This window comes from Mesocricetus auratus, unplaced genomic scaffold, assembly GCF_017639785.1.
Source record: "Mesocricetus auratus isolate SY011 unplaced genomic scaffold, BCM_Maur_2.0 Super-Scaffold_100025, whole genome shotgun sequence".
Taxonomy (NCBI): domain Eukaryota; kingdom Metazoa; phylum Chordata; class Mammalia; order Rodentia; family Cricetidae; genus Mesocricetus; species Mesocricetus auratus.
Window position 1 is genome coordinate 2,955,592 of NW_024429206.1, and position 14,176 is coordinate 2,969,767.

Here is a 14,176-nt window from a genome sequence, read left to right on the forward strand (position 1 = left end):
TGCTGATGCACACACTGGCAGTCCTCATGGCACGTTTATTTTTAACTTTCTCAGTGAGATTTCAGTTGGAAACTTAACACTGCAAATTCGGCCGCCAAAACCGAGCGTTCCGATTGCCTACCGTCGCAAAACTGAAATGCTGCGGGAGTGTGAGCCACACAGGAGACTGCTCTGCTCCTGCTGCAGAGCTTGACTCCTCAAATGCAGACACCCCATCCCACCCTCGTCCTACAGGGCGAGCCATGACGCTAGTGAGGCTTGAGAGGGACGGAGAGGACCAGGTCAGAAGAATGCCCTCAGACGCCTAGCTTTTCATTCTCCTACGTTCGTGTATATTTGTTTGTTCTTGGGGCTAACGTTGGCTGATTGCTCACACGCAGCTCCACATGCTGCAAGTCAGTCGTTCAGTCATGATGTGTGGTTGCTGTGTGCACTGCTTCCCTGAAGGTCTCGGCCACATGCCTCAAAGTAACCGAATACGTGCTCTTAAATTGAAAACATGATTTGACTTGGGAAGCTTCATTTATAGTTAGTAACATGAAATGTAAGGAATTCTGCGACTATACAAACTATTTAGATGCAATTTTGAAAACATTTTCCAGCTAACTAGTGCATGCTACATTATGGATGAAATTTAAATTAGGTGGGGAAAAACATAGCGTGGGATTCTTTTGTTAGTTCAGAAGTCTCATCTTACACAACTTCTCGTTGCTCTTTAGCCAACCAGTGTTCCTCTTCTTTTAAAAAAATTGCCATTTTAAATTTTACTCTACATAGAATTCACTTACTGGCAGAATAACAGTATTGTGAAGTAGAGAATCAGCCTTAGCTACCTTGATGCAGGTAATGAAATCTTCAGTTTGGGCTAGCCCTTCAAGAGGCAGTTGTTTTTAAATCAATAAGGAGGAAAAAATTCAGTCACTTTTGTATTGTTTACAAAGAACCAGGAAGCTGTGGCCCATAGCAGTTGAATTCCAGGGCCCTGATATCTGGGAATTTTTGAAAATTATGTTTGAATTTTTTTTTAATTAAGGGTGGAGAGATGACTTATGGGTAAAGAGCACTAGTTTTTGTAGAGGACCTGGGTTTAGTTCCCAGTATCTATATGTTGGATCTGGTGCCCTCTGTTCTGAGTAAGTTAGCACATTTGTATTTGCTTCTCTGATAACAGTGATAACTGATTTCTTAAAAAAAGGTGTTAATAGCTTTTCATCTCACCATACGAAATGTACCCCAGAACAATGGTATGGAAATGTTTAAAGCCCTGTTTGTTTGTTTGTTTGCTTGAGACAAGTTTTCTCTGTAACCTTGGCTGTCCTGGAATTTGGTTTGTAGACCAGACAGGCCTCAAACTCAAAGATCTACCTCCTGCCACCACCTCCTGTAAAGCCCTCATCTTGATCACTAGTTTGAAGCCTGGGCTAAGGGAAGACTTCTTAATTGGTCACTTAAACAGGAATGATACCCAAAATACCATGACTATATTAATTACTGAAGGAAAACATGTAGCTTTTGTATTGTCCTTATTGCTTTCCAGGGACTTCAGTGAGATGCTTCTATCTACCAAAAAGATTAAGCCAGGAAGTCGAGACAGCAGGCCTTTGTCTACCTGAGCAGATTTTAGTGGGTTTGCATATTCTTCTTCATAGGGTGGTTTTTTTGTTTGTTTTTTTATAACTGCTTGTAAATTGGATGGAAAATAAATATACATCTGAGTTATGGGCAGACAGTTTCGAGAACTAGGATTTGTTTCTCTTTTTTTTTTTTTTTTTTCTTCCCCCGTATTTTGAGACAGCATTTCTCTGACTTTGGAGGCTGTCCTAGAACTAGCTCTTGTAGACCAGGCTGGTCTCAAACTCACAGAGATCTGCCTGCCTCTGCCCCCCTAGTACTGGGACTAAAGGCGTGTGCCACCAGCACCAGGCTCATTTATTTTTTAAAATAATTTTTATATAGCCCAGTGCAGGCTCTATAAAGTGCTGTGTTAATTGGCTTAAGTAGCTTGCCAGCATCACTCACTAGGAAACCTGGTTCATTGTGGAGTCACTGTATGCTCTGTGCTTGCAGTCCAGCCTGTGGAGGGCGCCTGTGTTGCATTTAGTTCATTCTTCTAATTAGAACTGGGTTTCCCTTTGCTTTTATAAATTATGAGCGAATTCTGAAGGGTTGTTGTATGGATGAGGTTTGTGGAGATTAAGGTGTGCAGCTTACGTTCTAAAGATGCTGTTTGTAGCTTGGAGTTACCAGGACTAGTCCAAGCTGAAATTGCTTAGAGCTGTCAGTGTTGCAGGGCTAGGTGGCTGGGCTATAGAATAATTTACCCTGGGTGTGTGGACAAGGGCATGTGTAGGTACAGAGGCCTCACAAGCCACTGGATATAAAGAAGGGCATGTTTGGAGCTGAGCTTGCTCAGCCCTGGTTCACCTCATGGAACATGGAGTGATCTGATAGTCTAGAGGAGTGTGGAGCCTGGGAAGGTAAGGGTTCTGCATGGTAGGAACCACAGCCGGATCCGTGCCCCTGACCTGGTGCCAGCTAGACCTGCCTGACACTCGATCCACATTCTTCTCGTGCGCAGCAGTCCTCATGGCTCAAGGACCCCAGCATAGGCTCATTGCTTATTGAAGAGATAGTCTATGGAAGGCTCACCTTACCATCCTCTGTAGAACTTCAGATGCAGGGTGGCCAGCTTAGAACCAGGCTTGCAGTCAAGAAGAGGGAGGCCCATGTCAGTTACCTGGCCTGGTAGAAAAGAAGATATTCTGGAGACACCTGTATCTGTCTTAGTCTGACTTCAGGTTATTTTATCAGTGGACTCAGTGATAGTGATGGGGATTTCCCCAGGACTCTCCTGCTAGGAGAAGGAAGGTCGCCTGTTAATCTGGAGCTTGTCTCCCAGAAAGATATCCCACACAGTTCTAACAGCTTGTCCCCACCTTCAGGATGAGACTGAAGACCAGATGATGACAGGTCTTTGGTAGGTGGGACTGTGCCTTGATTTACACTTCCATTTCACGTTAGGACCCCAAAGATGGACTTGAGGGGTTTGCTGCATATCTTTGTCCCTCTTGCCATTTGACCACATTGAGAAGCCCTCCTTTTTTCTGCTTCCCATTATTAAATTGACACTTTTTTATTGGCTTATGGAAGACAGACAGCCAGACCTGACTTGACATACTTGTGACCCCTGTGTCTGATAATATCACTGTGTGCTACAGAGATGGATGAACAGTTCCCACCAAGGGCAGCAATGTTGTTTTGTCATTGAAAATGCACATATTTTCCGGGCAGTGGTGGTAGACACCTTTAATTCCAGAATGGGGGGGACGGTGAAGAGGTAGGCGGATCTCTGTGAGTTCAAGGCCAGCCTGGTCCTACAGAGTTCTAGGACAACCAGAACTGTTAAATAGAAAAACCACCTGTGAAAATTCAGGAAATCACACTGCACAAATAAAGCATATGTGAGGGATGGAGAGAAGACTCAGCAATAAGAGCATTGACTGCTCTTCAGAGGTCCTGAGTCCAATTCCCAGCAACCACATGGTGGCTGACAGCCACATATAATAGGATCTCATGCCTTCTTCTGGAATAAAGGTGTGCATGCAGGTAGAGCACCATATATATAAAATAAATCTTTTAAGACTTTCTTAAAAAAAGAAAATACACAAATGTTCTTCGAGTTAGTGTGGTATGTCTGGCCTGACAACACCTAACACAGGATGATATGTATATGGTCCACATGTAATAATTGCTGAAGCCAGCTTCAAAATGAGGTGTACAGTGAGTGTATTTATATAGACACAAACACACACACAGAGGCCAGCCCCTCCCCAAGGCCATGTATAATTAAAGCATAGTTGCATACAATAGGTGTTAGCTAGCTAGCTAGCAGCTAGATACTCAGGTAAATGTCTCATCACCCTCCCCAAACATACGTACGTATGTGTGTGTGTGTGTGTGTGCGCGCGTGTGCGCGCGCGCGCGCGTTTCTTTTCAAGAGGGACACAGTGGACTTAGGAGAACTTAACCTTTTTTAAGACTGCTGTTGACGAGAATTTCACCAAACATAAGAACTCCAGTGAGGCCAAAGAAGTAGTGGCACACACTTTTGATCCAAGCAGAGCCAAGCAGATCTCTGAGTTTGAGGCTAACTTGCAAAGTGAGTGTCAAGACAGCCAGTGCTACACAGAGAAACCAAAAATTACAATGACACCAGCTAATGAACTCATCTGTGAGACCACATAGCTGGGAAGTAAGTTGGTATGTGGCGGGAGAGGAATGCTGCTCTTTTTTGAATTGACTTCAAATTTGCGAATTAAACATGAGAGACTGGTTTTTCTTGTGTCTGTGATGTTTTGTATAGCAGTCAGTTTGATCAGAGCCTAACCACTAAGTCACAGTTTCTCTATTTTCTCACTCAGAAGGAGCTGGCAAGCACCCCTGACTGTCCTAAGATGTGTGCCTATAAGCTGGTGACCATCAAGTTCAAGTGGTGGGGGCTGCAGAGCAAAGTGGAAAACTTCATTCAGAAGGTAAGTCCGCTCATTTCAGGGCTCCCTTGTGGGAGACTAGAGAAAAGGCAGCCGTCGGGAAATGGTCTCAGTAACGAGCATTTTCTCCTTTATGACATGAAAGTTACTATACCTGTGTGTCTGTCTGATCCTCTGAAGGCGTCAAATCCAAAAGAGGGCATCAGACAGATACCCTGGATCTGTAGTTACAATTGCTAGAAACCAAACCTCTGCAAGAATTGCCATCTCTGCAGCCCTTAAGGGACTTTGTTGGGAGAAATGTGGTGCTTTATTTGTGCAATGTGATTTCCTGAATTTTCACAGGTGGTTTTTCTAGCACTTGGGTACAAAGCCCCTCCCATGGCTAGCCTGTCTGTGAAGAGACTGGTATCCTGACCACTTCTCGTGTTGTCTTGTTTGGAAGTGTCTTCTATAGAGGTCTTGCCAAGCAGTAGATAGACCCTGAATTGGTGACATGGACTGAGGATAAAGATAACTTAAGTAGTTAGATGAGGATGGGAGAGCACAGTGGTGTGTTTACATTAATGCTTAGTATTGCCCAATACCACATAGAACAGCAAAATGCACCAGCTTATAAATACACAGGAAGATGTGGGAATACCCTTTGTTTACTCTTCCTGTAGGACCCCCACTCTTCCTGTAGGACCCCCCTCCCCACCATCATAAAGATGTCTTTGAGGGCTGGAGAGACAACTCATTGGTTAAAAAGCACTGGCTGTTCTTCTAGAGGACCCGGGTTTGATTCCCAGCACCCATTTAATGGTCTACAACCATCTGTAACACTAGTTACAGGAGATGTATACACACTTTCTGACCCCGAAGGGCACTGCAAGTCTGGGGTGCAATGGCATGCATGCATCCACATAAAAAGACATCCTGCTACCCCCTGGATTATCAGAGTGGTTCTTGTGCCTATTCACAGCCAGCCCTTGAGCACACCCTGTACCTGATGGCCTTGTCTCCCCTTGTAGTAATAGGTTGACAGTCCACTTTAGATAATCAGAAGTCAGTCCCGTGTGTAAGCATGAAGTTTTCTGTTCATGGGAGGAAAAGTTGAAAATTGTTCCCAAAGTGTTGGTTGTTGCATGTACTTTGCTCTCTTTTTGGGAAAGTTAAATACAACTTAAATGGTTGGGTATTTAAAGCCTGTATTCTATACATGGTTTTCATATCTATGTTTGTGTGTGCGTACACTGGGCAATGAATAATGTAGAGCACAAAGTAATTAATGCACAGGCCCTAACGCTTTTCATCATTGTGCCTCTACGCACTGGGGGCTTTCCTTTAGTGCAGTGTGCCCTTTGATACGTAGGTGAAGACTGGGTCTAGTTTTATTGTAGAAGGATTTAGTTGACCTTTGACCCTTGAGGCCCAGCAGGATCATATGGAATTCAATTAAGCATGCCATGCATCTTGGTTTCTACTAGACCATTAATCCTTTTGCCAGTAGAGATTCTTTCCCATTTCGAGGGGAACTTTGAAAATAAGTTTTGAATTATGTATTTTGTTTGTTTAAATGCTTCAAGTTTGTTGCGTGGCTGTGTGTGCCAACTGCTTGGGCGTGGGAGTCGGTTTTCTCCTTCCACTGTATAAACCTAGAGATTGAACTGAAGTCATCAGTCATGCTTTGAGACAAGCACCATCACCTGTGAGCCATCTTGTTGCCCCTCACAGGGAATTTTATTTTCCTGTATAAAAATTATGATAGGGTAGAATTAATGTGGATGTAAAGATCTCATTTGTTTGTTTGTTTCTTGGGACACAGTCCTGGCTATTCTGGAATTCATTATGTAGACCAGACTGGCCTTGAACTGAGTGCTAGGATTAAAGGCATGCTCCACCATACTTGGCCTAGTTTCTGCTATTGTATGAGCAGGTCTTTTCAAACTAAGTGCAAGTTCATTTTATGAGCTGTTTGAGACATGTAAAGTCAATGTGTCACTCATTGGATGTTTTTGCTACTTTGTTTTAAAAGCAAGAAAAGCGGATATTTACAAACTTACATCGGCAGCTCTTTTGTTGGATTGACAAGTGGATTGACCTGACAATGGAAGACATTAGGAGAATGGAAGATGAGACGCAGAAAGAACTAGAAACAGTAAGACTTTTGCTGCGGTGGTTCTGTCTCCCTTTCTAACCCTGTGCGTGTTTAGCAAGTGTTGACTTGGAGTTAGTAGAGTTGCTGGAAGCCATTTCTCACCACCTGTATTTTTATCACTCTTGGACACTATTCCCTCCACCCTCCTGAAGGTGGACTAGAGCTGTCTTAACCTAGAATGTGCTCCTTGTAAGATAACATCCCGGTGCTTTGTGCTGGGTCTCAGGCATCCGTCGTCTGCGACAGTACCTGTCTCAGCCTGCTCAGCAGTCAGCTCAGCTCCCTCTGTAGGCAGGGTGAGGCTGGTGAGACCTCCAGGTCCAGGGATGCCACCTCCCCTCTCCCACCTAGCAACGAGCTCTTTTTCCTTGGAAAGTCATTGGCAAGGGGTCAGGGTAGCTTCATGACTAAACTTGCCCTAGCTCCTGCCCATAGTCAGTAGATGTCTGCACTCTTCAAGACCATCTTTCTTGGTTTCCTCCTACAAGGATTTGGTTTTGATTTTCTGCGTTCCCAAAGTGGGAAGTAAACCCAAGTCATGTCCAGGACCTTCAGAGCTTCCACACATTCATCCTGAGCCGTGCCAGAGGGCCTGGCTCTGCAAGCCCTGCAGATAGATGCCTATGTGAGGCTAGAGTCCCATGGAGTCATGGGGAGTGGCAGGAAGTCAGATTGTCTTATATTTATACTATATAACTTATAAACGGATTTTGCTCCATATTGTCTTAGGTTGATTGAATTTGGAATGTCCTTTCCCAGAGAGACAACATTATAAGGGATTGGCTTTCCTCTTACTGCAGCCAAAACTCTTGAGTTCTGGGTCTTTGGAGTAGGGTGGTGGAATGATGGAATCGCAGCAGATACCTGAACACAACACGAGAGTCCCTAGCCCGGAGGTGCCGACTCTTGCTCCCACCTGTGGCAGTAGGCGAAAGGTCAGCAGCAGCTCTGCCAGCTTTTTGGAAGGAGCACTGCAGCTGCTCAGGACTCAGACCGAACGAGGTCCCCGTGAACTTGCTTCACTCTGTCCTAGGTTCATCTGTGAATACTTGGGAAGTGTTTTAGGCAGATCTCAGCATTCTGTGCTGACCATCCTCACATTAGCTGCTCCTTGTGAAGTCACAGGAATATTTTATCCCTGCAGCAGTGCTAATGGTCCCATCAGTTGGGTCCTCAGAACTCGTGCCTCATCAGGCCTGTGGCTGGGAGCAGCAGGCAAGAAGCTCCTTCCTCACGAAGAAGCCTGCAGTTTCTGCAGGAATTTCTTCTCATGCCTAGTCAAGGACTCTCATACACTGTAATGTTTTTTAAGTCACGATATTTTAGACTTGAGAATGCCTGGCACTTTAAGTTGGGAATAGAAAGTACATGCACATGCATGCACATGTGTGTGGCCTGCAATTTGCAGAGCTATTAAGGATTAGCCAGGTGGTGGAGGTGAACTGGCCAGACCCTAGGGTGGATGGGGGGAATGGGTTGTTTTAGAAATACAGTATTTGTTGTCTGGTTTTCTCCTTTGAGGGTTTTGGTTTTGTTGTGTTGTTTTGCTTTGTTTTTGTTTGTTTTGTCTGTAGCTGTTATAAATGCCTGCTCCTTTGCTGGTTCTTTTTGCTGTGTGCTGTTCCTTTGTGTGTCTCTTCTTTTGATCCTTGTTCTTTTCAGTAAGCCTAAAAGCACTGAGAAACTGCTCTCAAAACAGACAAGGTAGCAGCAGCTTCACAGCTTCCTGTTTGGTCCAGAGACGTGAAAGGTGGACAGACTGACACCCGCCCCCCCCCCCCCCAAGCATTCTCTCAAAGCATATTGACACTTCCCTTGCAATTGTATCCCTGATAATTTGCTACCGGACTGGAGGTCTTTGTTTAGATGCGGGTACAGTTAACTTTCCAGGCTGTTTAAGGAAAGCCCCTATCAAGTTTGTTGAAGCCAGGACCAGTTGAAGGCCTCCTAACTCCGTCCCTTCTGGGGGAACTCCATCCCTTCTTGGAGATACATGAGAATCAGACAATCTCGATATAATCATTGCTAGACCTTTTTTCTCCACTTGCTTACTAACTCCTACATATAATCATTTTAGCAGCTCATGATTTTATTTTACATTTAGATGCGTAAGAAGGGTTCCGTCCGAGGCACGTCGGCCGCCGATGCCTAGATGAGTCCCCTGTAGGTCAGAGACATTTTCAAACTGTGTAAGTGATGATGACCTGGGTAAAAAGATGTCTAAAACTTGCACCTTTTGGTGATGGGGAGTTAACTGATGAGCCCGCCCCAGGCTCTGCCTGTGTTGACGGGATTCTACTTCTAGAATTGAAGAGGTGCCTGCTGCAAGAACTGTGAGCATGTGTGTCCTATGGAACATTCTGTGGGCTAGCTTGAATATCACCGTCTCCATCCCACTGCCAGTGTAGTTGCGCTTACTTAGTGACACTGCCCTGGAAGCTGGTTGACCTGATAGCCAACCAGTTAGTGGAACCGTCCCAAGGAAATCCAGATCCTTCCTGCCACACCATCAGGACAACTTCAGTAGCTCACTATAGATAAAATGTGTTCTGTGTGCCACAGTCTCCCTGTTTACTCTGTAGTTAACTTTGTAAGCTGAACATTTTCTGTGGTGTTTGCTACCAAAGCCTGTATGCCTACATGACACTTCCATAGATTGGGCAGAGAACATCCAGATCCATCCCACAGGCTTAGGCAAAGAATAAGAGCAGCAGAGCCTACTGTTCTGTGCTGGTGTCTGAGGACATGAGTGGGGCCATTTGCCCAGCCCTCACCGAGCCTCCTGCTCCATCAATGGATGTCTTCCCCACATTGACTGAGTGAATGGTGCTTGGTCGTGAAAAGGAGCTGCTGTGCCCAACAAGAACTGAGTGACACTTCTGAGATTTATCCAAAGTTTTCATTTCATGTTCATTCAAAACAAAACAAAGCAAAAAGCTTTTTTTCAGTTGTTGTCACTTTAAGTACTAACTTTCTGTGATTTGTTCCTGCTTCGAATTTACTTTTCTCTGTGATAGAATAAAATGTTTTGCCTTTAGCATGGCCAGGCCAGTCTTTTTAAACAAAAACAAAGTTTTGGGGTGCAGTAGTTTGGGGAATATTTTCTGTCAAATTTTGTCCATATTCAGTATTTCAGGAGAGCCCGTGGGCTAACTTCCTGTGTGCTTCTTCACTTTCTTACAGCTACGGAGTCAAGGCCAAGTGAGGGGAACAAGTGCAGCCTGTGACGAGTGAAGAAGCGACCAGTGTCTCTAGTGTTGATGTTTCCAGTGTGTGCCTGTGGTGACTCAAGTGCACACACGCACATACACACACACACACACACACACACATATATACACACACTCTGCGTATATGTGTGCGTGTCTGCAGATGTATGTAAAACACATGGTTACAGGCCTAGATACACAACAAGTGTATATATGTACATGCAAAACATTGAAGGGATCAGTACAGTTTCTCCAAAGTACTGTACCTATCTTCAGCAAAAATACTAAAGAAAATATTTTCCATATATATACCTGGAACAGATTTTAATAATCATCATCATGATGCCCTTGGTAGATAAATGGACTACCATGTGGTACTGGCTGGCGTGCTTCATGAATGCCAGGTGTGGACCAGTGTGTGTAGCCTTTGGTTATGTTTCTGTTGTTTTCAAGTCGCCCCACATACACTTTTATTTTCATCCCATCAGCAACAGACTCCTAAAGGAAGATGTCTTCAAATTTTTAGATACTACAGTGAATCTGCAAAGTAAACTCTGGTTGTATTTATAACTATTTATTTCTGGGTGGCCACTATCTTCCAGCCAAATCCAACGATATCTGTGAAGGAGTAAAATTAAAGCTATTTGCTAGTTTGCCCGAGGGGTGGGGAAATCCTTTTTTTAAAATTGCCACTTTTTATTGGATTTTTGTATTTTGAATTTCAAGTATTTTTCTACATCAAATCTAGCAAAAAACAGTGATGACGGTTTGTGATTTATAATAAACACTAGACAATATTCAGACTCTGGTTAAGCAAACAAGGCGATAAAGGAAGGTACACCCTCACGATATTGTAGGTTGTGCAGAGGACTTCTGTGGAGTTTTGTTTCTGGAATCCAGTCTGGAGACTATACAGACCATCTGTATTGCTCTGAACTCACGGGTGGAAGAGTAGTGACATTTAGCTGTTTTCCTATTGCAGTCAAAGCCAGGGGGAAATGCTGATGGTGAGCTAGGAACAGTTTGAATGTGGCACAAGGCTGTCACCATGCTAAGACCCAGCTAGATCCTGAGCATTGCTGCCAGCACTGCTTTCTTCCTCCCTCCTCCTCCTCTTTCTCTTTTTTTCTTTTCTTTTCTTTTCTTTTTTTTTAATAGCTAGGTAAGAATTTTTTTAATCAACTTTTCTGTCTAATGCTGTTTTCCCTTGTCAGTCCTGGAAGCATGAGCAGAATCATACTGTTGAAGCCTTCAGGTCACACACTGTCTTTTTAACCTCCACACCCCCAAAACACACCATCACAGAATCCTCCATTCCCCTCAGAACACATCACCTCATAGTCCTTCATGCCCCCCAGAGTACATCACCCCATAGTCCTCCATCCCCCAGAACACACCACCCTATAATCCTCTATTCCCTCCCCAGAACACACCGCATTAAGTCCTCCATCCCCCCTAGAACATACCACCTGTGCAGTCAACCCATTAGTAACTGTCTGCTGACATGACAGCCTTGCCCTCCATGTCCCTGCTCCCATGGGAGCAATGACAGGACTTCCCACTGTATTGCAACAACACCCTGTCATCCTCAGCAACAAACCCTGGGTTCCATGTGTCCTCTCTACTCAAGATAAATGGGCACTGTTGGGAGATGGGTGTGGTCACATCACTGGAGAAGTCACCAGAAGGGTCACCGCCAACCCCAGGCACAGGAGAACCCAGTCTCCCCCAGTGAAACTAACTCATGGACATCTGTAGTCTCATTGGGGACTTGGGCACACAAGGAAATGAGAGCCTGATGTGGACTCTAATTTTTTCTAACAACTATGGAGATTGAAGGGATGTGTGGTGAATGTAAAATTACCCCGTTGACTTGGCAATCTCTTGTGTAAATTACAGTAAAACAAAGCAAGTGAAATTGAAACAGAAATAAATTTGATCACAAAATGCCACCTGTGTGCTTGAGTGACTTTCCCTGGTGCCACTTGCTTGGAGCAGTGAGGAACACTTAGATGCTGGCTTCTCAAGAGTTCTCTGGTTTCAGCAACCCCACTCTGAGAAAGACACAAAGATTCTTGGTGTTTTGCTGGTCCTCTGAGGTGGCTTGTTCTTGACATGGGCCTGTGTTTTTAAAGTGCTCTATCAGACCTTGCTGTGATGTCAATCCATTAGTAACCGTCTGCTGACATGACAGCCTTGTCTGTCTCAAGATGATGGCTCCAGGATACTTTGTCCTTTAGAACATGGTCATTTCCGCTGTGCTCTGTCTTTAAGACAAGGCCTACTGCCTGAGCGGATTTAATGAGCAGGGTGTTTGAGGTTCCTTTCTCTTTTTTATTTTTTTGAGACAGGGTTTCTCTGTGTAGCCCTAGCTGTCCTGGCATTCACTCTATAAACCAGGCTGGCCTCCCTCTGCCTCCTGATTGCTGGGATTAAAGGCGTGTGCCACCACTGCCTGGTCAAGGTTCCTTTCTTGCTGTTCTATTTCAGATAAAGCAATGGCATACATGGTGACCTTGTCTCTTGCATCAATCTATCAGTCTGCGTGTACACAGGCACCTGGCACTCAACATAGGTTCTGAGGCACATAAGGCAGATGTGCAGTCCGGTGTGGGGGACAGACACAGATAGGAACAGGTACAACACAAGTTAGTGTGATACTCTTCAGGAGTAGTGTTGTAGGACAGACGTTACACTCACTGGACGAGCAAGAAATGGACAAAAGTCCTTGCAGACCTAGCAGCTGTGACCCCGGGATCCCTGGGACCTCCCAGACTCTTCTGCTCTGCTGTGGAGGGCACAGGCCCAGGCAGGTGATACTGCATGCACCCTTTTGAGAGATGGGAGCCTTCTTCCCTGTCCTGTCTTGGTCACTTTCCATGCTGCCTCCCTGTGTGTCCAAGGCCACTCCAACCTGTCTCCTCAGCCTGATGGTGTTTGAAGTGTCCCAGCCCAGCCCCGGCAGACATGTCTCGGGAGGGTAAGTAGCATTCAGCGCCTGTCATGAGAGAACACTGGAGCCCTCCAGCCATCCTCATGGAGAGCATGCTGACCTTGCTCTTAGGTCAGCAGAGTCCCCAGGAGTCAGAGGGGATTCTCAGCGTCTGTGGAGTTGCAGGATTCTAGGGCTTGGGTTGGTGTGGCTGGGAAGGAAAGCGAGCAGTGGAAACCAAGTACCGGCCCATCTTGTCTATGTGCTGCCTTGGGCAGACCCTCCCATACACTCCAGTCATGTTCCCTGATGGGAAAACAACATGCAGCTGCAGCTGACCTCACATACCTGTGAGCAGGTTACATCAGGGAAGTGGGAAAGGCAGATGCTCCTCTCCTTCCTGTGATAGTCACCCTTTAATCTATCTGATGTTACCATGATGTAGGGCTTCTCTGGAGAGGCATTCAGAACCAACCTCGTTCTGACATAATGAGCCTCCCGCACCCTGGAAGGCAGGCTCACCCTCCCAGAGGCTAAAGTTTCACACAAGGAGCCTTCATGACTACCTGGTCCATCGAATTCTGATGGGCTTAGTCCTGAGTTCACATGTGGCTGGATTAAGAATGTCTCCAGCCGGGCGTTGGTGGTGCATGCCTTTAATCCCAGCAGAGACAGGGCGGATCTCTGTGAGTTCGAGGCCAGCCTGGTCTACAAAGTGAGTTTCAGGACAACCTCCAAAATAATACAGAGAAACCCTGTCTGGAAAAACCAAAACCAAAAAAAAAAAAGAATGTCTCCATTCCAGCCATGGTCCTCTGACTGTCCAAAAGCCAGCCTGTGCAACTCCCATGCCCTGAGTGAATGTTTCATCATTCTAGAGAGACAGCCAACCAGTGCAACTCCCAGGCCCTGAGTGAGTGTATCATCATTCTGCAGGTCAACTTGACAGCAGCTGTGCTCTAGAAAACAAATGAAAACCTTTATAAATGCCACTTTCCCATCTGATGACTTTCTGTGGATTGGTCTTGGTGCATGCCCTCTTCAAAAGCAGGAAAGAAGCCCAGAAAAACCCCTGTCCTCTCCCAGAAGTACCAGCTCCTAGGAAGCCTGGGCCTGGCTGCTCCTTCGGGAAGCTGCTTGTTGTGCTAGTGGCCTCTGCCACCGCTCAACTCCTGCTTGGCCATCACTATGACTGATGGATGGTACCCTTAAATCTCTTATTTCACACTCTATGTTAGTGGGCTCTCCTCAGGGGCAGGTGTCATGCTGTGCCTCAAAGTCACCTCTTGTAATGGAAATTTCGATCATGAATGTCATTTTTCCCCATAGTAGATGCCTGCCAGTCCAGTGACAAGACACCTTAGCCTTGGAGTCTAGGAGGAACAAGATCTAGTTTATTCCCTTA

The 14,176-nt window shown here is 45.4% G+C and overlaps 1 protein-coding gene across 4 annotated transcripts in view; it reads left to right on the top strand.

The window, feature by feature from the left end:
• Positions 1-11,791, top strand: part of Pitpnb (phosphatidylinositol transfer protein beta) — a 44,432-nt gene extending 32,641 nt beyond the window's left edge. For 3 of the 4 annotated variants that reach the window (XM_005078907.4, XM_040731114.1, XM_040731115.1), the window contains 3 exons: positions 4,422-4,532; positions 6,508-6,630; positions 9,814-11,791. In XM_005078907.4, coding sequence (XP_005078964.1) covers positions 4,422-4,532; positions 6,508-6,630; positions 9,814-9,864 — 285 coding nt within the window. In that variant the 3' untranslated portion in view covers positions 9,865-11,791. Of the gene's footprint in view, positions 1-4,421; positions 4,533-6,507; positions 6,631-8,734; positions 8,820-9,813 lie in introns of all 4 variants that reach the window. The other variant, XM_005078906.4, reaches the window with a different exon arrangement.
• Positions 11,792-14,176: the final 2,385 nt, after the last annotated feature.